Source organism: Passer domesticus, chromosome 21, assembly GCF_036417665.1.
Source record: "Passer domesticus isolate bPasDom1 chromosome 21, bPasDom1.hap1, whole genome shotgun sequence".
In the NCBI taxonomy this organism is placed as follows: Eukaryota; Metazoa; Chordata; class Aves; order Passeriformes; family Passeridae; genus Passer; species Passer domesticus.
Window position 1 is genome coordinate 488,368 of NC_087494.1, and position 23,083 is coordinate 511,450.

The 23,083-nt window shown below is 53.7% G+C and overlaps 2 protein-coding genes across 3 annotated transcripts in view; one reads left to right on the forward strand and one right to left on the reverse strand.

The window, feature by feature from the left end:
* On the forward strand, window positions 1-4,936 carry GDF1 (growth differentiation factor 1). The gene is made up of 2 exons (XM_064396639.1): window positions 1-547; window positions 1,501-4,936. The coding sequence occupies exons 1-2, from the start codon at window positions 1-3 to the stop codon at window positions 2,295-2,297; spliced, it is 1,344 nt and encodes a 447-aa protein (XP_064252709.1). The 3' UTR covers window positions 2,298-4,936.
* The window catches only part of UPF1 (UPF1 RNA helicase and ATPase), a 24,399-nt gene continuing 5,559 nt past the window's right edge, over window positions 4,244-23,083 (reverse strand). The window contains exons 2-24 of one of the 2 annotated variants that reach the window (XM_064396613.1): window positions 21,591-21,733; window positions 21,126-21,215; window positions 20,479-20,646; window positions 19,502-19,682; window positions 18,883-19,044; window positions 18,220-18,304; window positions 17,988-18,086; window positions 17,682-17,799; window positions 16,764-16,923; window positions 16,518-16,636; window positions 16,103-16,267; window positions 15,817-15,931; window positions 15,165-15,308; window positions 13,943-14,156; window positions 12,990-13,107; window positions 11,080-11,236; window positions 10,049-10,191; window positions 9,222-9,396; window positions 8,493-8,574; window positions 7,516-7,677; window positions 7,212-7,429; window positions 6,769-6,891; window positions 4,244-6,562 (exon numbers count right to left, since the gene is read on the reverse strand). In XM_064396613.1, coding sequence (XP_064252683.1) covers window positions 6,772-6,891; window positions 7,212-7,429; window positions 7,516-7,677; window positions 8,493-8,574; window positions 9,222-9,396; window positions 10,049-10,191; window positions 11,080-11,236; window positions 12,990-13,107; window positions 13,943-14,156; window positions 15,165-15,308; window positions 15,817-15,931; window positions 16,103-16,267; window positions 16,518-16,636; window positions 16,764-16,923; window positions 17,682-17,799; window positions 17,988-18,086; window positions 18,220-18,304; window positions 18,883-19,044; window positions 19,502-19,682; window positions 20,479-20,646; window positions 21,126-21,215; window positions 21,591-21,733 — 3,138 coding nt within the window. In that variant the 3' untranslated portion in view covers window positions 4,244-6,562; window positions 6,769-6,771. The remainder of the gene's footprint in view (window positions 6,563-6,768; window positions 6,892-7,211; window positions 7,430-7,515; window positions 7,678-8,492; window positions 8,575-9,221; window positions 9,397-10,048; window positions 10,192-11,079; window positions 11,237-12,989; window positions 13,108-13,942; window positions 14,157-15,164; window positions 15,309-15,816; window positions 15,932-16,102; window positions 16,268-16,517; window positions 16,637-16,763; window positions 16,924-17,681; window positions 17,800-17,987; window positions 18,087-18,219; window positions 18,305-18,882; window positions 19,045-19,501; window positions 19,683-20,478; window positions 20,647-21,125; window positions 21,216-21,590; window positions 21,734-23,083) is intronic. The other variant, XM_064396614.1, reaches the window with a different exon arrangement.

Genomic DNA, 23,083 nt, shown 5'->3' on the forward strand with positions numbered 1-23,083 from the left:
ATGTGGCTCCTCCGCAGCCTGGCCTGGGCGCTGCTGGGCGCCGGGCTGAGCCCCGGGCTGAGCCCCGGGCTGGGCGCCGGGCTGAGCCCCGGGCTGAGCCCCGGGCTGGGCTCCGGGCTGGGCTCCGGGCTGGGCCCCGGGCTGAGCCCCGGGCTGAGCCCCGGGCTGGGCGCCGGGCTGAGCCCCGGGCTGAGCCCCGGGCTGGGCGCCGGGCTGAGCCCCGGGCTGGGCGCCGGGCTGAGCCCCGGGCTGAGCCCCGGGCTGGGCTCCGGGCTGGGCTCCGGGCTGGGCCCCGGGCTGAGCTCCGGGCTGGGCGCCGGGCTGAGCCCCGGGCTGAGCCCCGGGCTGAGCCCTCCGGAGCGCTCCCTGCTGCGGGCGCTGGGGCTCCGCGCCAGGCCCAGCCCCAAGCGCCCCGCGCCGGTGCCGCCCGTGCTCTGGAGGATCTTCCACAAGAGCAGGGCGCTGCCCTGGCCCGGCGAGCCGGACTCCTGCCGGGTGGAGGAGTTCAATGTCCCCGGGAACATCGTCCGAGTCTTCGCCGACCAAGGTACAGCCTCTGGGCATCCCGGGCTCCAGCCCTGGCTCCGCTCCTTCCGTCCTTCCCCGTGTCCCGAGGCCGCAGCTGGATCCCGGGAGAAATCCCCGCGGGCTGGAGTCCCTGTGGGTGCTGCCGGTGATGGTTTTTGGGTTTGGAACCCCGAGGAGGGGCGTGAGGGGGGAGCCGTGCCAGGCTCTGTCCTGGAGCCCCTAAATCCCTCCCGAGGTGCTGGCTTGATCCCAGCCCCGATCCCAACCCTGATCCCAACCCTGATCCCAACCCTGATCCAGCCCTGATCCCAGCCCCGATCCCAGCCCCGATCCCAGGTTTTGGGGTGCCCGGTGCTGGAGGTGAGTGGGATGTGGCTGCAGGAACGGGATCAGCAGCAGCTCGGGCAGGGATGGGATGCTCGACCCCCCCCCCCCCCATTGTCCCAGCGCCTCTGGCTGACCCCAGGGCACATCTGGCTGACCCCAGGGCACATCTGGCTGCTCCGAGCCGTTCTCAGTCCCCTGGGGACTGTTTGATTGGTGCCCCTGAGGTCTCAAGGCACCCCAGAGCTCTTTTCTCTCCTGGTTCCAGTTTGGCTCGGGCTGGCTGAACCAGGCTCCCCAAATTCGCTGCTTTTTGCCCTCTTTTCCCCGATCCCCCTCACCGCCAGCCCATCCCATGAGCCGATCCTGCTCACGCAGGGATTCCCCATCCCGGGAGCCGATCCTGCCCAGCCCCAGGGATTCCCCATCCCGGGAGCCGATCCTGCTCACCCCGGGGTTCCCCAACCCGGGAGCCGATCCTGCCCAGCCCCAGGGATTCCCCATCCCGGGAGCCGATCCTGCTCACCCCGGGGTTCCCCCAGCCCTGGAGCTGATCCTGCTCACCCCGGGGTTCCCCCAGCCCATCCCGGGAGCCGGCCCTGCCCAGCCCCGCGTTCAGCCACCCCAGCCCGGTTTCTCCTTTGCCAGGCCGCTTCCTGCCCGCGGGGCAGCCCCAGGGCTGGCTGTGCCTGCGGAAGCTCCTGTTCTTCAACCTCTCGGCGCTGCAGGAGGGCGAGCGCCTGACCATGGCCCAGCTGGAGCTGCAGTTCCAGCACAACTCCTACCAGGGCCCGAGCCCGGGGCAGGCTCTGGAGCTGCGGCTGTACGCGGTGTCGCCCCGGGGGCAGCCCCGGCGCGGCCGGCGGCCGCTGCTGGAGCGCTCGCTGCTGCAGCTGCGCAAGTCCCTGCTGTTCGACCTGAGCGCGGCGCTGCGGGCCGGGCGGCTGCCGGCGCGGGGCTTGTCCTTCGTGCTGGAGCTGTCGCTGAGCGGCCCCGCCGGGAGCCCGCGGAGCCCCTGCGGCAGCGCCGCCGCCTTCGCGGCCACCTCGCTGCTGCTGGTGACGCTGGGCCCGCAGTGCGGGGCTGCCCGCCGCAGGAGGAGCGCCCCCGGCCCCGCGCTGACCCCCAGCCCCCTGTGCAAGCCCCGCCGGCTCTACATCAGCTTCAGCGACGTGGGCTGGGAGAACTGGATCATCGCCCCGCAGGGCTACCTGGCCAACTACTGCCGCGGGGACTGCCCCTTCCCGCTGGCCGCCGAGCTGAACAGCACCAACCACGCCGTGCTGCAGACCATGGTGCACTCGCTGGACCCGCGGGGCACGCCGCAGCCCTGCTGCGTGCCCGTCAGGCTCTCCCCCATCTCCATCCTCTACTACGACAACAGCGACAACGTGGTGCTGCGGCACTACGAGGACATGGTGGTGGACGAGTGCGGCTGCAGGTAGCGGGAGGGAGCGACGGACAGAGGGAACGACGGACAGAGGGAACGATGGACAGAGGGGGGAATAATGGATAAAGGGGGGAACGACGGACAGAGGGAACGACGGACAGACGGAACAATGGATAAAGGGGGGAATTATGGACAGAGGGGGGAATTGTGGACAGAGGGGGAATTATGGACAAAGAGGGGAACGATGGACAAAGGGGGGAATGATGGACAGAGGAGGGACCAAACGCCGCTGGGAAAGCCCCGCTGTGCCCAGGGCTGCCCTCTGGCACTAAGGGGTGCTGCTGGTTCAGGATTAGCTGCGAGGGGGCTGTGGGGTTATGACCAAGCCTGGCGCTGGCCCCTCCTCGGCAGGGGGTGCTGGCACCGCGCTGTGAATCCCACGTTTCCCCCCTTGCAGCTTTTTGGGGTTTTTGGCTGAACCCTGCAGATTTCTCAGGGCATAAATGACTTTTCTGGGTGGATCGGGGCTGGGGGTTGCCTGGGGTGGGGTCCAGCTGCAGGGACAGGGCTGGAGCGAGCAAATCCCTTGGCAGGGGAGGCAGAGGCAGGCAGGAGCTCCCTCTGTGCTGTTTGCAGGGTGTGGGTGGTGATGGGGTGGTTTGGGGGCAGGGCTTCAGTTGGGTGCCCAAATGCAGTGGAGGTTTTGCCTAAAAAATTGTTTTCCCTAAAAAATGGTGAATTAAAAAAAAAAGGAGATTTTATCTAAGAAATCCTCTGGGAGCTGCATCCAGGGGCAGCACCCTGCAGGGAACGTGGCTGAGGGAACCCAGGCTGTGCTGGGTCAGTGGCTCTCCCCTCCCAGCCTGCTGTGAGTCAGTATTAATTTATTAATTTACCTCATTTGCAAACAGATGAGCCCAGGCTGTCCCCGAGTGTCCCAGGGCAGGAGCCAGCCGAGCCTGGGGCAAGGGCAGAGCTCAGAGCTCTGCACATTTTGCTTTTCCAGGCTGTTTTGGGTGCATTTGTTGGGTTTTGTGGCAGCGGGCAGCCCCGGGCCCTTTGTGGTGTCACTGAGGGGCAGCAGGGACCCCAATTTGGGCCCTTTCCCATCCCCGAGCTCTGCTCTGCCCTTCCACTGCAGGGGCTGAGCCGAGCCCAGCTGAGCTGGACCCGAGTGTGGAACCACCAGAGCCAGGCTTTGGGGATTTTCTGGAACCACCAGAGCCAGGCTTTGGGGATTTTGGGGACACCGAAAAGGAATCCCAGTTAGACTTGAATTTTTTTTCTCTTTATTTCTGAACTGTGAAGCCGTGGTGCAGCTTTGGGTTTTTTGCTGTTTCCTCCTTGGGCTCTGATGTTTTCTCACCTCCTCCCCCCAGGGGAAGCTCTGAGGGTTTCACCACTGGGGGTGCCTTGGGGTGGTTTTTTTTTTTTGTTTTCACACCCAAAATGTGGAGCTGAAGACCCAGCCTGGAGCAGCTTTAGCTGGGTTCCCATTCCCAAACCCACCCCGCCCGGCTCTGCTCCATTTCAGTGTTCAAAGGGCTCAACTCCAGCAGGAGCCATTTCATTCTGATTTTAGACGGGCAGAGGAAGAAAACCTTGAAGCATTCCTGGGTTTGTGGCCACCCGGGGGGGAGTGACAGCCAGGACAGGACCCGGGCTCAGCCTGGCCTGAGTCTGAGCCCAGGGTGGTGCCAAGGCCAGGCCTAAACCCCCCAGAGCCAGCTCTGAGCCCCCAGCCCCGAGCCTGGCAGGGCAAAGCCATTTCTGTGTTTCCTCCAGGCTGGGAGCTCTTCCCAAATCCTGGCGCTGGAAGAGGGGGGGCCCTTCCCAGTATTCCCAGTTCTCCCAGTTGAGTCGCTCACCCCTCTGCTATGCACACCCCCACTTTTGTACTAGTCTTGTGTTTAAAAAAAGTAATAAACTTGAAGTTTATACAATCAGACTAAAGCTTTAATGAACGTTGCATGGTTTCCTCATTGAAACTTAAGGGCCACCTTGAATGCAAGAGCTGTTTATTCTTTTTTTTTAATTGATGACAAACAGGTTTTAAAACAAAACTGAGACAAAAAAATTAATTAATTAAAAAAAAAAGAGTTTTAACACCGTGCTAGCACTGATGTCTGGATTTGTAAAACTCAAAGAGTTTGAACTGCTACAAAGGAAAAAACCAGCACGAAGCAGAGGCAAGCATTCCCAGCAGTGAAATAAAGGGTGAGGGGAGAGGAGGGGGCTACATTACTCATGGAAAGCTTTGCACAGAGGGGTTCAGCTTAAACCTACCCGAAAAGTCTACGCCACTACGCTGCCTACCAAGGAAAAAAAATTAAAAAGCCCTTCGGCAATGTTAATAAATAAAACAAGTCCATCTCACGAGGAAGGAAGGTGGCCTGTGTCTCCATTCTTTCACTGTTTTAGAATCTAAACTCTGGAGGCTTTGGATGAGAAAAGAATGGGTTTTGTGAGTTGAGATTTTTGTGGTTTTTGCAGTTTCTGCAGCTCCCCCCCGGGGCTGGGGGAGCAGGTCCCTCTGGGCTGGGGTCCCACGCCAGGGCTGCTCTGGGGCAAATCCTGCAAATCCAGGGCAGGGATCTCCAGGAAGGACAGGAATGAAAGGGTTTCCCCTCCCCGGGTACAAAACGGGGTCTGAGCTGTTTGAAGTACATTCAGATGAGAGGTATTTTGAGTTTTTCCCCCCAAAAAAGGACTAGAAACACTTGGAGCCCTTTGAGTGTAAAGCTTAACTCCAGGCCGAGGAACTGCCAGGCTCTGGCTCAGTCTCTGCTGCTGCTGCCAGGGGGGAGGCAGAGGTTACTCTAATTCAGGGTCTAGAACGGGGCTGGAGGAGTCAATTCTCTCTCGGTTCCTAGAAAAGGTTTGGACAGAAATGAAAAGCTCCCAAGTGCTCCCTGTGAGCGTTCCAGACGTGGCTCCACCTCAGCGTGGCTGGCACCTCCCAGCCCTGACCCCAGCTGGGCTGAGCCCTCTGCTGCTGAGCAGAGCTTCCAGCTCCTCACCCTGCCCCTCTCCTGCCACGAAGCCACCCCAAAGCCTGACCCACTGTCCCAAATCAAACCCAGCTCTGTCTCTCAGAGGCCACCACCTTCCACCACCTGCCTGCCTTGTCCGTCTGTCCATCCTGCTCCTGCAATGGCGTGGAGTCTTTCCTTCCATCCAAAATAATCCCCAATTTCCACTACTCCTCCCCAAGAGCTGTGGGGACCAAAGCAGGCCTGGCTGCACCTTCTCTCCAGGGCCGAAGGGCACAGGAACCCGTCCCCCTTCAAGCATAAAGTTCATCTTACAGAAAGGCTGTTTTTCACAGAGTAGAGTCCAGACAGTTGCCAATTAAAGCATACAGAAAACACTTTGAAACCCTCCTGCTCGAGCACGCAGGCTCCTCTCACTCTAAACCTATCCCATGTAGGAAGAAGAGGCTGATTGCTGCAACTTGAAATCACACTGAAAGTTCTCAAGGATGGTGCTCTAATTTTTGTTTGAAACAATTTTTTTTTGGTTTTTTTTTTTAAAGTTTTTTTTTGTAATATAAGCTTCTCAGAACAAGGATCTAAATCTCCCAGGTCCACCACTAAGAATTCAGAGACAAAACTTCTTAAAAAATTCAGTGCTCTTTTTGAAAGAATCTCTTTAAAACCACCTCGTTCAGAATGTGGGCGACACGATGACAACAAATTTCAGAGCCAGTGTTGGACAACAAAACCTGCACCTCAGAGTTGAGCAGCAGCTGGATTCTGCTTGGCTGGCTGTCACCCAGGCAGGGACTTTCTCTCTCTCTCTCTTTTTTCCCCTTCTCTCAGATACTCTGCTTCTAAAATGTAAACAAGTTCCTGCTAAAATATTCTTAGGACCCCTGACAAAACGAGCCCAACTCTGAGATGAGGGTTTTCCTCTCCCCATCTGCTCTGAAAAGTTCCTGCCCTGCTCGCACAGAGAAGTATGGAATGAAGTGAAACCTGCTTTGTTAAGGCCCTTCTCCGGAGCCGGGTGGCTGGGGGAGCAGGGGCCCAGCTGAGCGCTCCTGGCTGAGCTCCCTGCCGTGAGCCAGTCCTCCAGGGCTCTGTCTCCTCTCCTTGTCAGTCTCCTTGTCCCAGTGAGCTCCAGCAGTGGCTCTCTCGCGTGCTCCTCTCTCTCTCTCTCCTCTCTGTTGGTTGGTTTCTTTCTCCTGTTGCTCTCACACAGTGGTGCTTCAGTTTTAGCAGTGGAAAACAGGTATCCATTTTATTTTATTTTTTTTATTACCCAGAATAAAATGCTGATGAACTAAGCTCCACACAAGCTTAGCTCTTCTTCCTCAACCTGGGGGCAGAAGGAGAGCTCAGTTAGGGGAGGGGCTGGCCAGGCAGGCTGAAACCAGGCAGGGGACAGCTTAAATGGGGGGGGACAATTTAAATCAGGGAGGGGACAGCTCCAACCAGGGAGGGGACAGCTTAAATGAGGAGGAGGGGATAGTTTAAATTAGGGAGGGGGCAGTTTGAATCAGAGGGAAGGGACAGGGTCCTTACACTCTAATACTGTGACAGTCCCGTCACTCCACCATGTTGATATGCTCGTTCCCCCTGGTAAGTTGAGTCCTGTGACAGCGCCACGTCAATCTGGGATTTAAACTCATCACCAAGGTAACTGTCCTGCAAGGGGAGAGGTGAGGGAAGCCTCAACGTCAGTGTCCAGCTCAAGTGCAAGGCAGAACCAGGTTCATCATAAAGCTGAGAGCATTTGGGTTTTTAAAATCTGCTTTTTTTGGTGCAGAATGTCCCTAAATCAAAGGTTTTTGAGCTGTTTATCAGCTGAAGCAACATTTCACTTTCATGGCCCCACCAGTGCAGGCTGTAGATGCTGCAGCTGAGTCACTGAGAGCAGTTTCAGTTTCGTTTCCCTCAGGAGGGAGGAGGTGCAGGCACAGATCACAACACAAATCCCAGGAAAAGCTCCCAAAACCCACACTCACCTGGGATAATTCCGGCTGGGAGAGCCCAGGCTGACTCATCTGGGAGGGCTGGCTCATGGAGATGTAGCCCTGGGTCAGGGGGCCCTGGGAGAAGGGCTGGGACACCACGTCCTGGCTGGCCTGGCTGTTGGGGAGGTTGGACTGGCTGCTGCCAGGAATCCCAAAGCGGTTCTTCTGGCGCCCGCCTCGGCCCGTCTTCCCTTTGGGAGCCCCACGGCCTGCAAGGAGCCCACAGTGAGACCTGACAGCCAGGCACAGCCCTGGCAGGGCTCGGGGTCCCTCCCGGGCCCTTTCTGCCCCTCACCTGCAGCGGGGCCGTTGGCCTGGCCGAAGTAGCCCGGGGGGGGCATGGGGGGCATGACGAGGTTGAAGGGGATGGGAATGTTCATGGCAGTGACGTGGCTGGGGCCAGCACTGATCATCCCAATCTGGTCGTGGGTCTGGAAGTACATGTTGGATGGGCGCCCTGCGAGAGAGGGGAAAGCACAGGGGTTGCAGATCTGGCTGCTCCAGCATCAATCCCAGCCCTGGGGAAGGACGAGCTCCCCTGCCAAGGCAGCAGCGCCGGTGCCTCGCTGCTCATCCCACACCTGGAGATTCCACCACTCCATCTAGCACAGGCTCGACCACAGCCCCTCCTCACAGCACCACCCGAGATCCCTGAAGTGCTTCTCACACTCCCTTCCCCCTCATTCTGCACTTGCTCTGCACATGTCAGGCTGGGATTCTCTTTACAGAGAGCAAAATCCAGGCTCGACTCTTTCAGCCCTCAAATTCATCCTCAACATTTTCAGTTGTTCAATTAAATCCCAAACATTTCAGCCTCAAATTCATCCTCAACGTTTTCAGTTGTTCAATTAAATCCCAAACATTTCAGCCTCAAATTCACCCACAGCATTTTCAGTCCTTAAATTCATTCCATTTTCAGCCCTTAAACTCATCCCAAACATTTCAGTCTCAAATTCATCCCAGACACTTCAGTCTCCAATTTACCCCAAGTATTTCAGGCTCAACTTCATCCCAAACATTTTCAGTCCTTAAATTCATTCCATTTTCAGCCCTTACACTCATCCCAAACACTTTCAGTCTTCCAACTCCATCAATTCCATTCTCTAATTCCATTTGTGTAGTCTGAAGTTTAAATCTTTAACAAATTCAAAATTTGCACAAGTATAAAAGCTTTGAAGGAGTTTCAAAGTTTGAAGTGTGTAAGATGTGACCCCTCAGGGGCTGGTCAGGGAAAAGCAAGGCCTGAAAGTGAATTTTGGGGACGTGCTTTACCTTGGCTGCTGCGGTCGTAGACGGAGCCGGGGATGATGGCCTCCCGTGCATCATACATGGCAGTGGTCATGAAACGGGCTCCCTGCAGAGATTTGGGCAATTAGGCATTCATCCTCATTTCCTCCCCCCAGAAAACCTTGCACTGCAGCCTCAGTGGAAGCTATTTTGGGTAAAAATCCATAAAATTCCACAGATGGCACAAATGTTGTGGAAATTAATTCTAACACATAGAAAACTTTTAATTATTATTTCAGCCACATCCTGAGCACCAAAAATAAGATTTTCCAGCAGCCTGTCCCAAACTGTGAGAGGTTTGCTGAGTTTTCAGTCTATTCTGAGGCCCTGGCAATTCCCTTGCTCCATTCACTGTCCTGTGGTGGCTGCCAGGCTCCCCCAGTAACAACTTATGTCCAAAATCAAGTCTAAAACCTGCAGCTTGAGGGTTAAAACTGACTTTGCCCTTTCTACACAAACCACTTCCTTCATTTCATTCACCTCAAGGTTTACCCCTAATAAAACCCTGCAATTAAAAAGAAATAATGAAGTTTGCTCAGCCCTGGGACAGCAGCAGCTGCTCCTCCCTGAAGTCATGCTGCACCAGAAATGGAAACTCCTCAAAAATGGAAACTGGTGGGGGTGTGAGGCTGCGTGGGTGGCTCACTCCACCCACTCAGCATTAATGAAGCCAGCAGGGGCTAAGTGGCTGCTGTCAGAGCAGGGCTCACTCACAGGGTTGATGGTGTTGACCAGCTTGCGGGGCTTGCTGAACTGCATGAGGCTCTCGCGCAGGTTGTTCAGGGGCCCCTCCACCAGCACCTTCTGCTCCTTGTAGTAATTGAGGAGGTGATTCCAGAGGGGCTGCTTGGACAGGGCCTTGGGGTTCCCCACGATGATCACCCCGTACCTGGGAGCACAGAGGAACCACAGCTGGTGATGCTACAGGCAGGTTGGTGTCACCACAGCCCCTGGAGCTCTCTGGGAGCTGCAGGAGGAGCCTGAGGCAGCTGAACTGTTCACAGCAACCATTCCAGATGTGGCTCAGCAGCTGGAAGGAGATGGCTGCAGGCAGCAGCACAGACTTGCTCCTTCAGGCTCGCTCTGTGTCCCACCAAACCCCCTGTGCTGGATTCCACCCCAGCCTTTGGAGTCAAAGCCATTAAAAAAAGCCAAACGGGCACAAAATGTTTGCTGGAAGTGAAAGCAGCAGATGAAGGGAAGGGATCTGTGCTGAAAATGGGAGGGACACGGTGACTTCCCAAATTTACTGATGCCAAATGGTGCCAGGGGCTGAGAAGAGCAGATAAAAATGGCACAGAATGGTTTGGGCTGGAGGGACCTCAAAGCTCATCCAGTGCCAGCCCTGCCAGGGACAGGGACACCTTCCAGCTGCTCCAGCCTGGCCGTGGGCCCCTCCAGGGGTGGAGCAGCCACAGCTGCTGGGGAATGGCACCCCAACCCCCAGAGGGAAGAATCCCTTCCCCATCTCCCACCCAGCCCCGAGTCCTGTCCCTCCATCCTCTCCTTTTCCTGCAGCCCCCCACGGCCACACTCCTCACCTGGCTCTTGTCAGGGCCACGTTGAGCCTCCTGGGGTCGTTGAGGAAGCCAATGCCCTGGTGCTCGTTGGCCCTCACACAGGACAGGATGATGAAATCCTTCTCCCTGCCCTGGAAGGCGTCCACGCTCGCAATTTCCACTTCCTGGGACACAGGACAACACCTCAGGCAGGGCAGAGAACAGCTCTGCCAGCAGCAGGCACTGCCAGAGGCTGGCCAGCACCGAGCCTCCCCTCAGCTGGGAAAAATGTTGGTTTTGGAGGCAGGAATGATTTGGTAATTCCTCTGGGCACTGAGCAGCTTCCCCAGGGGGAACAGGGAGTCTCAGTTTAGCAGAAATCCCTCTCATGTTCAGAGTTTTATGGTTCTCCTGTTTCCCCAAAACTGTGCAAAGCAGCTCTCTGCTTGAGGAGGTTGCCAAAAAGTTCTGACTGTTCCAAAATTTTGTAGGATGAGAGGTCCAAATTAGCTCTGAGAAACCTCAGTGAGAGGGACACATCATTCCTGGCACAGGGAAAAATATTTCCACCAAGTTTCCCTGCAGTGAAAACACTGCTCAAGTTCTCAATCCTGCAAAACAAGAGCACATTAAACACAGAGCTGTCCTGTTTGCAGCAGCCCATTTTTCTGTTTGGTGGAGGAGTTCCACTGGTGGCAGGATGCGTTCCCAGGCACATAAATTGTGTGGCCACCAGGATTTATTTGCTTGGTTTCCTGCCCGTCCCCTGGCACGGAGGGCTGATGGAGCTCCAAGGTTTTCCACAGTGACCTTTCCCTTCTGTGTCTCACAGGATTTGTTGCAGCCTCTTCCCACACAGATTTTAGCAGGCCTTCCTCCCGTCCCTGTTCCCACTGGTACCTCCTAACTCTTCTCCTTGATTTTAACCAAAACCAACTTAAAAACTCCATAAAATCGATCAATATTAATCAAAACCAACTGAAAAACTCAAAACCACTGAGCCTGAAGATGGAATAAGCATTCAAAAGCCTTGAGGATTTGCGAGCCTGTGAGTCTGTGTGTGCAGGCAGTACCTGGTAGAGCTTGGTGTGCAGGGAGCCACTGAACTGCATGTACTGCACCAGGTAGGAGCGCTGGCCCTCGTAGGGGGTGATGATGCCAATCTGGTCAGGCTTGGCCCCAGCCTTCAGCAGCTTGGTGGTGATCTTCTCCACGTTGGCAGCCTCCGTCCTGCAGAGCACACTGGGTCAGCCGAGGAGGCTCGGGCCACCAGGGCTCAGTTTTCAGCAAGTTAATGGGATTTAAAAGCCTCCCACGTGAGGGTGCTTCAATGGAAAGATCAATTGTGCTCGAGCACTGCAATTAATTCAGCTGGAGCTCCTCACTCTGGACATGCAGAGAGGAATTTGGGCCAAAAGCAACATCCCAAAGGCCTGAGAACCACACAAATGGCACCCCCACCTTCTCAGAGCTGCACAACAACAGCAAAACCTCCTCAGCGCCAAACGGGATTTCTTGCTGGAGTTAAACGTACACGTGGAACTTTTAAAATCAACATCATTCCAAACATCCCCCAGATCCTTCAGCTGCTTTATCGTCAAGCTTTAAATATAGAATGTTTTGAATGTCAAAGCCCCCTATCAGCCAAGCATTGTGGTGTTTGTTTGTGCACAATCTGCTCCACTGCATCCAGTCTTGCACATGCTGCTCAGGAAACAGACTGAGATTAAAAATATCTCAGCTGATATTTTTTTCACAAGTTGGGCTGGTTTCCCTGCCAGGCACGTGAACAACCAAGACCCAAGAGGAGCAGATTTTACATTTATTTGTTGAATAAAAGTTTGAATGTGCATAAAAGGGATAGGAAAAAAAAAGTTCATCTCAATCCCTTCTGAAGTAAATCTGAGATTTAGGAGTCTGCTTGAGGAGTTACTGGAATTCAAAATGTGACTTGATCAGCAATTCCTGCTGGCCCAAATTCATCCACAGCAGGCATTTCATCATGCCCTGCTCCTTCTGCACCCAGTGAGGGAGAGCTGCTCCACACAGCAGCCCAGCCCAGCCTGAGCTGCCCTGGTGCCTTCTCCTCCTGGCGTGCAGTGAGAGGAGCCCAGGGCAGAGCAGCTCTGAGAGGCAGCTCTGAGAGGAGAGGCAGCTCTGAGAGGAGAGGCAGCTCTGAGAGGCAGCTCTGAGAGGAGAGGCAGCTCTGAGAGGAGAGGCAGCTCTGAGAGGAGAGGCAGCTCTGAGAGGAGAGGCAGCTCTGAGAGGAGAGGCAGCTCTGAGAGGAGAGGCAGCTCTGAGAGGAGAGGCAGCTCTGAGAGGCAGCTCTGAGAGGAGAGGCAGCTCTGAGAGGCAGCTCGGGCTGCAGCCCCGACGGAGGCTGTTAGGGAAGCACAGAGGGGATTCACCACGAGGAGGCAGCAGCCCAGCCCCGCCCGCCGAGCCACAGCTGTGCTCACCTGCTCAGGTGAGAGAGAGGTGCCCGAGCTGTGCTCACCTGCTCAGGTGAGAGGTGCCCGAGCTGTGCTCACCTGTTCAGGTGAGTGAGAGGTGCCCGAGCTGTGCTCACCTGTTCAGGTGAGAGGTGCCCGAGCTGTGCTCACCTGCTCAGGTGAGTGAGAGGTGCCCGAGCTGTGCTCACCTGCTCAGGTGAGTGAGAGGTGCCCGAGCTGTGCTCACCTGCTCAGGTGAGAGAGAGGTGCCCGAGCTGTGCTCACCTGTTCAGGTGAGAGAGAGGTGCCCGAGCTGTGCTCACCTGCTCAGGTGAGAGAGAGGTGCCCGAGCTGTGCTCACCTGCTCAGGTGAGAGAGAGGTGCCCGAGCTGTGCTCACCTGCTCAGGTGAGAGAGAGGTGCCCGAGCTGTGCTCACCTGCTCAGGTGAGAGAGAGGTGCCCGAGCTGTGCTCACCTGTTCAGGTGAGAGAGAGGTGCCCGAGCTGTGCTCACCTGTTCAGGTGAGAGAGAGGTGCCCGAGCTGTGCTCACCTGTTCAGGTAAGAGGTGCCTGAGCTGGCAATCTCCTCCTGCCCCTGGGTCACGTAGAAGAACATGGGTTTGTCAGGCTGGGGCCACTGGAAATCAAAGCCTTTCTTCACCCTGTCAGCTGAGGAGCACAGCAACAGGAGCAGAGCAAATCAGCAACACCACTTGGCAATTTCCATATCAAAGAGCCTCAAAATGAGGCGTGATGCAAATTTTTTTATTAAAAAACCAAACCCAGATGAGAGAATGCCTGCTTTGATCCCTGCTCAAGATTTGCAGCTCTCCCCAAAGGCTCAGAAACCTTTAGTGTCACTCTCTTTTCAGAGGATCATTTCAATATAAAATATTATTCACTCTCCAGGTTGTTCCAACAGCACCAACACCTTCCAGGCCACGGAAACAGAAACTAGCAGGGCTAACCCCAAACTGAACAGGACTAACCCCAAACTGAACAGGACTAACCCCAAACTGAACAGGACTAACCCCAAATGAACAGGACTAACCCCAAATTGAACAGGACTAACCCCAAACTGAACAGGATTAACCCCAAATGAACAGGACTATCACAAAATGAACAGGACTAACCCCAAACTGAACAGGACTAACCCCAAACTGAACAGGACTAACCCCAAATGAACAGGACTAACCCCAAATTGAACAGGACTAACCCCAAATTGAACAGGACTAACCCCAAACTGAACAGGACTAACCCCAAATGAACAGGATTAACCCCAAATGAACAGGACTAACCCCAAATTGAACAGGATTAACCCCAAGTGAACAGGACTATCACAGAATGAAGCCAGCCAGGTTTCCATGACGGAAGGGGAACATTTGGTGTCCCTCCCCCGGGAAGGTGGCTGCTCAGCACTGCTCCCTGCTGTGTGCCCAGGCTCATTTCCGAGGCGATGCCAGGGCCCTGCTCTGTGCCCGTGGGGCTGGCAGCAGCCCCTCACCTGCCGTGACGCCGTTCTGCAGCGAGCCCTCGTAGAAGATGTTGGAGGGGAAGGCGCTGAGCGCGGGGTGCATGCGGTACTGCACCTGCAGCCGGATGGGCCGGATGCCCAGCACCACCAGCCGCTCGAACAGCGACTGCGACAGCCCCGCCTTGGCTGCCTTCTTGCACATCACCACAGGCCCCAGCTGGCAGTGGTCACCCACCAGGATCAGCTGCGGGAACAGTTCGGGGAGAGGTGGGTTTGGGTGCTGGAGCTTTGTTTGGAGTAACAGAAATGTCCTACGGGGATGGAGATGTGGGGATCTTCAATCCCACCCCGTGCCACTTCCCACCCTCCCAGGCTGCTCCAACCTGGCCTTGGGCACTGCCAGGGATGCAGGGGCAGCCACAGCTGCTCTGGGAACTCCATCCCGTTCCCTCCCAGCCAGGAATCCCTTCCCAGTATCCCACCCCAATCTCCCTTTTCCCAGTTTAAATCCACTCCCTGTGTCCTGTCCCTCCTTGTCCCCAGTCCCTCTCCAGCTCTCCTGGAGCCCCTTTAGGTCCTGGAAGGGCTCTGAGCTCTCCCTGGAACTTCTCTTTTCCAACCTGGCCTTGGACAATCCCAGGCACAAGGCAGCCACAGCTTCTCTGGGAATTCCATCCCAGTCCCTCCCCTCCCTCACAGAAACGATTTCCCCTAAATATAAAATCCAAACCCACTCTCTGTCAGTTTAAACCAGTCCCTGACGTATCAGGAATTAATCATTCTAACTTGTGATAGGCTTCAGCTCTCCCCAAAGGCTCAGAAACCTTTAGTGTCACTCTCTTTTCAGAGGATCATTTTATATGAAAATCTTGGTAGTGCTCCAGGTTGTTCCAACAGCACCAACACCTTCCAGGCCATGGAAACAGAAACTAGCAGGGCTGACCAAATGAACAGGGCTGACCCTAAATGGACAGGGCTGACCCTAAATGGACAGGGCTGACCCTAAATGGACAGGGCTGATCCCAAAATGGACAGGGCTGATCCCAAAATGGACAGGGCTGACCCTAAATGGACAAGGCTGACCCTAAATGGACAGGGCTGACCCTAAATGGACAGGGCTGACCCTAAATGAAGTCAGGTGAGTTTATGTTACAGGAAAGGAAAATGCTGTGTGCCCGCACTGGGAGCGTGGCGGCTCAGTGCTGCTCCCTGCTGTGTTCCCAGACTCCTTCAGGGAATCCAGGGGGGTTACCTGCTTTGCCCCCAGCACCACGGGCACCATGCACTCGGGCTCGGTGGCCTGCGTGCTCTCGTCGATGAGGATGGAGCGGAACTGCATCTTGGCCAGCCGGGGGTCCCCAGCTCCCACACACGTGCAGCAGATCACATCAGCGTTCTGGGGGGGAGAGGGGTCAGCACAGGGAGGGGCACTGGGAGGGGGGTCAGCACGGGGAGGGGCACTGGGAGGGGGGTCAGCACGGGGAGGGGCACTGCGAGGGGCACTGGGAGGGGGGGCAGCACGGGGAGGGGCACTGGGAGGGGCACTGGGAGGGGGGGCAGCACGGGGAGGGGCACTGGGAGGGGCACTGGGAGGGGGGGCAGCACGGGGAGGGGCACTGGGAGGGGCACTGGGAGGGGGCACTGGGAGGGGGGGCAGCACGGGGAGGGGGGCGGCATGGATTTGGTGTAGCAGCGAGGATCTGGGGTGGCAGCAGGGGCTTGGGGTGGCTGCAAGGATTTGAGGGGGCAGCAAGGATTTGGGGGGGCGGCCCCAGGAATTTGGGGGGAACAGCCCCGGGGATTTGGGGGGCACAGGGATTTAGGGGGGCAGCCCCGGGGATTTGGGGGGCACAGGGATTTAGGGGGGGCAGCCCTGGGGATTGGGGGGCAGCCCTGGCCCTCACCATGAGCAGCTCCCGCTCTGCCGTGCGCTTCAGCGCCCGGTAACGCTTCTCATCAGCAGAGGAAAGTTCTCCAGTCTCATCCTTGAGCTGCTGCAGCTTCTGAAGCTCTGGCATGCTGAAAAACCCAGGAATTCTGCTTTACAGCCCAAGCAGCTTTGTAGGATTGCAGTGAAAGCCATTTTTAACTACAGCAAAACAACCCCATCAAGCAAACAACGGCGCTGCGGTGCCAACACCCTCAGCCCCTCAGGGACACCAGGAGTGGAGGTTTTCCCTCAGCGCTCACCTGTCCATGTTCCTGATCTGGTTGTGCAGGGCCAGGAAGGACACGGGCGAGTCGATGGCCTCGCGGCTCTTGGCACACAGACGAACCACCTTGAGGCCAGTCTGGTGGATCTTCTCCGTCAGCTGGTCCACCGCGATGTTGCTGGGGGCACACACCAGCACAGGCCTGGGGAAGCCAGCCACAAATCAGCCACAAATCTCAATTAACTGGAACTCCTTTCCACTAGACTTGAAATAATATATAAGTAGTAACACATCCCCTCAGAATGTGCAGGGAAAGGGAATTTTGTGCAAGGAGCCCAAGTCTCCCCAGAAAATCCAGTTCAATGACACAAAGTATTTTTGCTCTTTAAACCAAGGTGATTCTCTGCATGAATCAAGCTCATGCATAAAGGCCCAGAGAGAGCAGCTCTCACCCATTGCCCTGCCTGGCCAGGTGATACACGATGGTGGCTGATGTCACTGTTTTCCCAGTGCCAGGGGGACCCTGGATAAGGCTCAGAGGACGCTGCAGGACGGTCTTGACAGCATAAACCTAAAAAAAATTAAATTTAAAAAAAGGTTTATTGTTATTTAACATTCCCAGCACAGGATTTAAGCTGTTTAACCTCTATTTATAAATCCTCTCTGTCATCCCTGGCAGTGAGAGGAGATGAGGTTACCTGAGAGTGGTTGAGATCAGGGAGCCCCTGGGCTGTGAAGCGTTTTGGCAGCTGGCATTTGATGATGACATCTTCCACCTCGTGGCCCAGCAGCTTGTGGTAAATGTACCCAGACACTGAGGTCTCATCCACTGCAAATGTTTTCAGGGCACTCTGCATCCTGAAATGAAGGAAAAGCAGGGAAATTGTTCCTAAAGATCAGTGTGAAGCACCCCAGGTGTCCTACAGCAGGTATCAGACACAAATGGGAAAGAACAACAGCCAACACTTATTAACAGAGTTAGAATCACAGAAATTGCACTCTGAGAACACTGATTTTGCTTTTTCCCCATGTGAACATTAGAAGGCACTCCCAGAGAAATGTGGAGAGGAACACCAGCTTTGGGGACAGAATCTGGGACAGTAATTTGAGGTGCAAGAACCTGAGACAGGAATTTAGGTGCAAGATTTGAAGAAAACTTGCAGCCATAATGAATAAAATAATAGGATAAGAGGAGATAATAATAATAGGATGTATTACTAATAGGAAATTCTAATAACAGGGTAAGAAGCCAACTCCTGTCTTACCAAACACAGTCTTGGCTGAAGCCTGTGGGCCCCACAGCCAAATTCTGACATTTTAACAGTTTAAAGCAATTTCAGGAAGCTCAGTTATAAAACTGTTTTTCTTCTTCTGTTTCAAGTATTATTAAACAGAAGGTAAATGTCTCCCTTTGATGTCTTTGCAACAAACCCTTCAAAATGGGAAAAACTGGCCATTTTGTGCCACTAATTCCATTTCTGAACCAGGTGCCAGGCACTGAGATCTCTGATGGGTGCTGCCAAACCAAGACCAATTTTTTGGTTGAAAAACACTCAGTGAAGGCAAAGAACAAAAACTCTACAGCGAGTGAGTGCAGCGAGGTGCTGCCTCAATACCTGTCAAAGGAAGTGGATTTCCAGACAAAATCCACCTGGAAGTTGTGAGTGACCTCCACGGGAGCTCCCACGCTGCTCCTCAGCTCGATGGCTATCTCATCACCATAATCTGTAGAACCTCGTTAAGTAGTAATTTCGAGCAAAAATTGGAATTTTATTCTCCCCCAATTTTGGTGATTTTCTTCAGCAGATCCCCTGCCCACCCCGAATTTGAAATTAGCAGAGAATTATTTTTGGGCGTAATTAACGACTTGTTCACGATGCAGCCGCGGGCTGGCCCTGCTGAGCTCTCCAAGCACAGGATACTGTCAGGAACTTTGATCACGTGCCCAATTCCCTTCCAGAGGGGGGCCAGGTCTCCCTTGTACCTCAGGCAGATCTCATCTCCTTGCATGAGGCGCATGTCTGCAAAGGAAGGGGAGAAAGCTCAGAGCAGCCACAAAAACCTTGCAGAGCCTCCCCAGGCCTGCCCTCAGAGCTGGTTTTATTCAGAAGGTACAAAAAAACCCTGGCAAAGAGACAGTGCAGGTGTCCTCACCTGAATCAGTCTTTGGCAAAGTGAAATAAGCAATTCTCTTCTTGTTCAAGCCCAGGTCCCACCTGACTGTGATGTTATCTTGGGTCTGAGGGTACAAAAAGAGCATCTATTATTTTCCTGAAGAATTGTTTGCCAAGCACCACAGTCCTGTGTTTCAGAACGGTGCAGAAATGACAAAACTTGCTGCTCCAATGTCACAAAAATCTGTATTCATTGCTGTGGCTGAGTTCACAGCACCTGCAGAAGGTGAGTTCTGTTCTGAGAGCTAATGATGAGAAACAAAGTCCTGCTCACCAGCTGTGCAATTCTGGCCCTCTTCAAACACCCATTAAATGTTTCCAGGAGCTCTCAGAACTCCCCTTTCCCTGCCAGCTTCTGAGGGTAACAAACAGCTGCACTTGTGGGACAGAAGGTGGTTTTTGGAAAGAAAAGCTTGAACACAGGAAAGGTGAGAAGGTCCCAAGTGTTTCAAGCTCTCAAAACCCCTCACTGTGAGGGTTCTGTCTCTGCTCTCACAGCACCACCTCTGCTGATATCCCAGTGCTGCTACAGCAACTCAAACATTTATTTACTGCACTCGAGGTTTCATTTGGGGCTGTAATTCCGTGTTTGACCCCAGCACTGGTCAGGAGTCCCTCAAAATGCACATTTCACATATTTTACCTGAGATTCCTTGAGTTTCTTGTCATAATCTGCCTCAAGCTTGACCAGAGGACCAAATATATTTTGGTATTGATAAGCATCTTCATATCTAAGCAGGACATGCTGGGGTTCCTCATCAACACCAGGTTTTTCCAAGTCCTCGAGGGTTGCAGATGGATTTTCCTGGAAATAAAAGCAGAGATGTTTTGTTTCACAGTTTGAAATGTGAAAATTGACATCAGGACTGGTAAAACTGTGTTTTACTGATACAGGGAGTGATACCAAGGTGGAACCACCCTTAAAGCTACACCAGGGCATTACAGATCACATTAAACCCAGTTTAAATTTTAAAGGATGCACAAAAAACCTCTCAAAAACTCCATAAGGGAATGAGCAACAATTCCCTGCTCTGCTGGGCACCACTTACAGCAGAAATACTTGGAAGTCCTGATATGAGCAAGGAAAGTTGGGTTTCAGCTTGGTGAAGCTTTCAACAATTTCCTGAATGCTCTGCCCACTGTGGCACTGCAGGATTTAAACCTCGTGTGACTTCTGCCTTCCAGAGCTCCCAAAAGCCTTGTCCTCTTTTGAAAAACCCCTCAGAAGTGGTAAGACAAAGACCAGAAAGCCCAGGCTGTACCTTCCAGAGCTCCTCCAGTTTGTTGATCTGCTGGGCTGTGATCTGGCGGGCGCGGAGCTGCTCCTGCTCCGAGGGGATCTTCACCAGCCACGAGAGGAAGCAGCGGTCCTGGATCAGGGGCTGCCACTGGGAGCTGTCCCAGTTGATGTCCTTCAGGCTGCTCTGGCTGGCACACGGCTGCCTGCAGGACCAAAGCACAGCCAGGACTGGGACATCACACAAAGCCAGGCAGAGTCTGGTGTGGAGGGGGCAAACTGGGCTGGTGTGCTCCTGAAACTGCTCAAAACCAGGGAAACTCCAAGCACAACAACCCAGCCTGCTGGGGAAACCCATTTCTCAGTTCTTATTTCAGTACTGTGAGAAGCGTTGTTTGGGTGATTCCAGGACTGAAAATGCATTTAAAATATTAAATATGACACCTTTGGAGGTGGTTAGAACCCATGAAGAGTGTGCACACACAGACCAGATAGAGAGGTTGTTTCCCAAACAGAACTCCCTCCACAGAAATACAACTTCTACTGGCAACCACACAGTGACAGCACCGAATTAAAACACACACAATTATAAATTTTCTGTTCTGCCTTAGCCTGTCAGAACAATTTCTCATTTATTGTGGCCTCAAATGACTCTGTGAGCTGAGAGAAAAACAGCCTGAGTGAGAGTCACTGTTCCATGGCTGCAGTCACTTCCTGAAGGGAGCTGTGGCTCTCCCAAAGCTCAAAAAAGAGGGGAAAACACCTTTCTGAAATAAAGGAATGCAGAATTTAGGAAAAAAAACCCCACTTTTCTACAGAACTGAGATGTTTGCCCACCATAACAGAACCCCCTTTGCTGCACTATCCATCTGCACCCCTGAACTCTGCGCGACCACTGAAGGAAAAAGGGTGGCAAAGAGAACACTGGGCCAAAACAAAAGCAAGGGCTGCTTTTCACAAAACCAGCCAGGGGAGAGAGCTGGGAGCAGAGCCTTGCCTCACCTGCACAGCAGGACCACCACGGAGTCAGCCTTGGCTGGGATGAAGCCCAGCAGGAAGACGTTGCGGCAGCCGCAGTTGTAGCACTCCAGCACGGTCTCTCCCAGGGGCCCGTCCTTGTGCAGGGTCACCTCCTTGCACTTGGCTCTCACCAGGTGGTTCACAATGTGGCTGCAAGCAAGCAGCACAGGTGTACAGCAGACTGACAGCACCTTCACACCACAAACACCTCTGGTAGCAACTAGGAACACGTGAATAAATCTATTTATCGTGGCACACATTGGGAGGATGTGGCTCTCTCCATCCCAGCTGGGAACATTCCTCAGGGCATGGGTGCTCTGAGAGAAAAATAAGTGGGTATGAAGTTGTGTTTGGTTCTCTCCATCCATGCAGAGAACATTCCTCAGGGCATGGGTGCTCTGAGAGAAAAATAAGTGGGTATGAAGTTGTGTTTGGTTCTCTCCATCCATGCAGAGAACATTTCTCAGTGCATGGGGTGCCCTGAGAGAAAAAGAAGTGGGTATAAAATTGTGTTTGGCTCTTTCCACCCATGCAGAGAACATTCCTCAGTGCACGGGTGCTCTGAGAGTGAAAAGAAGAAGAAATGGGTACAAATGGGTACTCTGTCATTTCATGATTTCCTCCTTTACCTGCCAGAGGTGTTTCCACGGCCGTTGCAGAACCATTTCTTGCTGGTGTTGCAGTAAACCACACAGGCAGGGTCGTGGATCCCACAGTAGCTGCAATTGCAAAGGGACAGCAGCGAGTGATTGGTTATTGCTGAGAGGAAATCCCAAACCCAAGCTCCAACTGGATTCACAGGGCACCAAAATAAGGGGAGTGGGAACTGGGGAACATCAGGGCTGGGAGAAGCATCAAACAGGAGCCAAACTTCTGCTGTGAGTCACAAATATTTTAATATTTGATATTTTAAATATTAATCTCAAAAATTCTTGATATTTAATGTTCTCATCACTGGGGTGGCTGAGCCTGGGGTTCCTCCCCCAGGGAGCTCTGAGCTGGCCAGAAGTGGACGTGGCAGCTCCAAATCTGTTCCAGAGACCCCAGAGCAGCCCAGGGAGTGTTCCCAAAGCCCCTTTCCCCCCGAGCCCCACCTGCAGGCGTGCACGGGGAGGTCCTTGGTGTAGTAAGTGTCCTCCTCATCCTCCTCGAAGTTGAGCTCTGCCAGGAGCTGGCTGGTCTTGGCCACGCTCTCATCCACAGCTCCGTTCTGCAGGATCCCATCAGGGCCGTTCACCTGGCATGGGGTGCACACCAAAATCAGCCCCAGAACCCTGTGTGGCACCGAAACCCCCCAGCCACGAGCCCAGGGCACTCTGCACACACCCACTGCACAAGCAGGATCTGCTCCAGCAGCTCCTGTTTTCCAGGATTATTTCAACTCCAACTGACAAGTTGGAATCAAGTTTCCAGGAGGAGATTGCTTTCCTGCAGATTGTATTTTTCCATCCAATCCCACAATCAATACTTGCTCCATCACCTCCTGTTCCACAGGATTATTTAAACTCCAACTGATAAGCAGCAGAACAAGGAGACTGCTTTTCTGCAGTTACATTTTTCCACAGCCTTACATAACAAAATTCCAGCTCAACAATTCCAGCAGCTCTTTTCTCACCCTGTTTTTTGTTCCAGAGATCTACCTGGGAACAGGAATTTCCCCCACCTATTCCTGCATCCACCATGGACTGCCAGAACCACAGAATTCTGCAACATTTGGTGCTGTCTCAGCAACTTTCCCACCCCCAGCCTTTCTCCTGACCAAAATAACTCCATTTTCTGGCACTTTTAGCAGCAGGAGGTGTGGAGGTCACGCTGGGATTCTGGCATGGCCACTGCAGGTGTTGCCCCCTGGGCTTCCCAGGTGTCCTGGTTTAATTCCTGCAGCCCTGAGGGGCTTTAGCACCTCAACACTGAGCTGGGAAAGACCCCAACATTTGGTTTATTCTCTGCCTTCTTTAGCCAAGATCCCACCAAAAGCTGAACAGGGATAAGTTTATCTTAATCCCTGTTTATTTTGAGTGGAAAATGTGGGAAAGGGGCCACCAAAGTGACTGGAATATTCACAACACATCTGAGGGGAGTGCTGGGGTCATTTCCCTATCAAAGGGGTAATTAACACCCCCCAATGTTTGTAAAGATTGATTTATAATTTTTAAGCAGCCAAACAGGACAAAAGTCACAAGGCCTTTGTCTCTGAATAGAATATTTTAACAACTTAGGTTTAATGCAATTTCTCTGGGAGGTGCAACTTAATTCTGACAGAAAGCTGAGAACACAAAACCTTTTGTGAAAGACATCAAAAATAAATTAAAAAGTTGCCCTCTTCAAGCTGTAGTGAAACAAACTCAGCTTATTCCTCATTTAGAGATGCACATTAAAAATGCAACAGCCAATTGCAAGAGTCAAAGTGCAAAGCCAACTGCCCACTTGCCCTGAGCCATCAGGACCTGCCCTCAAAGCCACCAGCTGTTTCCAGCTCTGCAAATGAAGTGAGGAGCATTTAAACAAAGCAAAATAAATAAATGGGCTGGCTTTTATCGGTGTTATCTCCAAGCTCTGCCTTTTAATAGGAACAATCGGCCCAAAG

What these genes read in the sequence shown, in the direction of transcription:
- GDF1 (XM_064396639.1), top strand. Translation starts at nt 1, where the DNA reads ATGTGGCTCCTCCGCAGCCTGGCCTGGGCGCTGCTGGGCGCCGGGCTG. An exon ending in CCGAGTCTTCGCCGACCAAG is followed by an intron (nt 548 to 1,500) that starts GTACAGCCTCTG and finishes CTCCTTTGCCAG; the next exon opens with GCCGCTTCCTGCCCGCGGGG.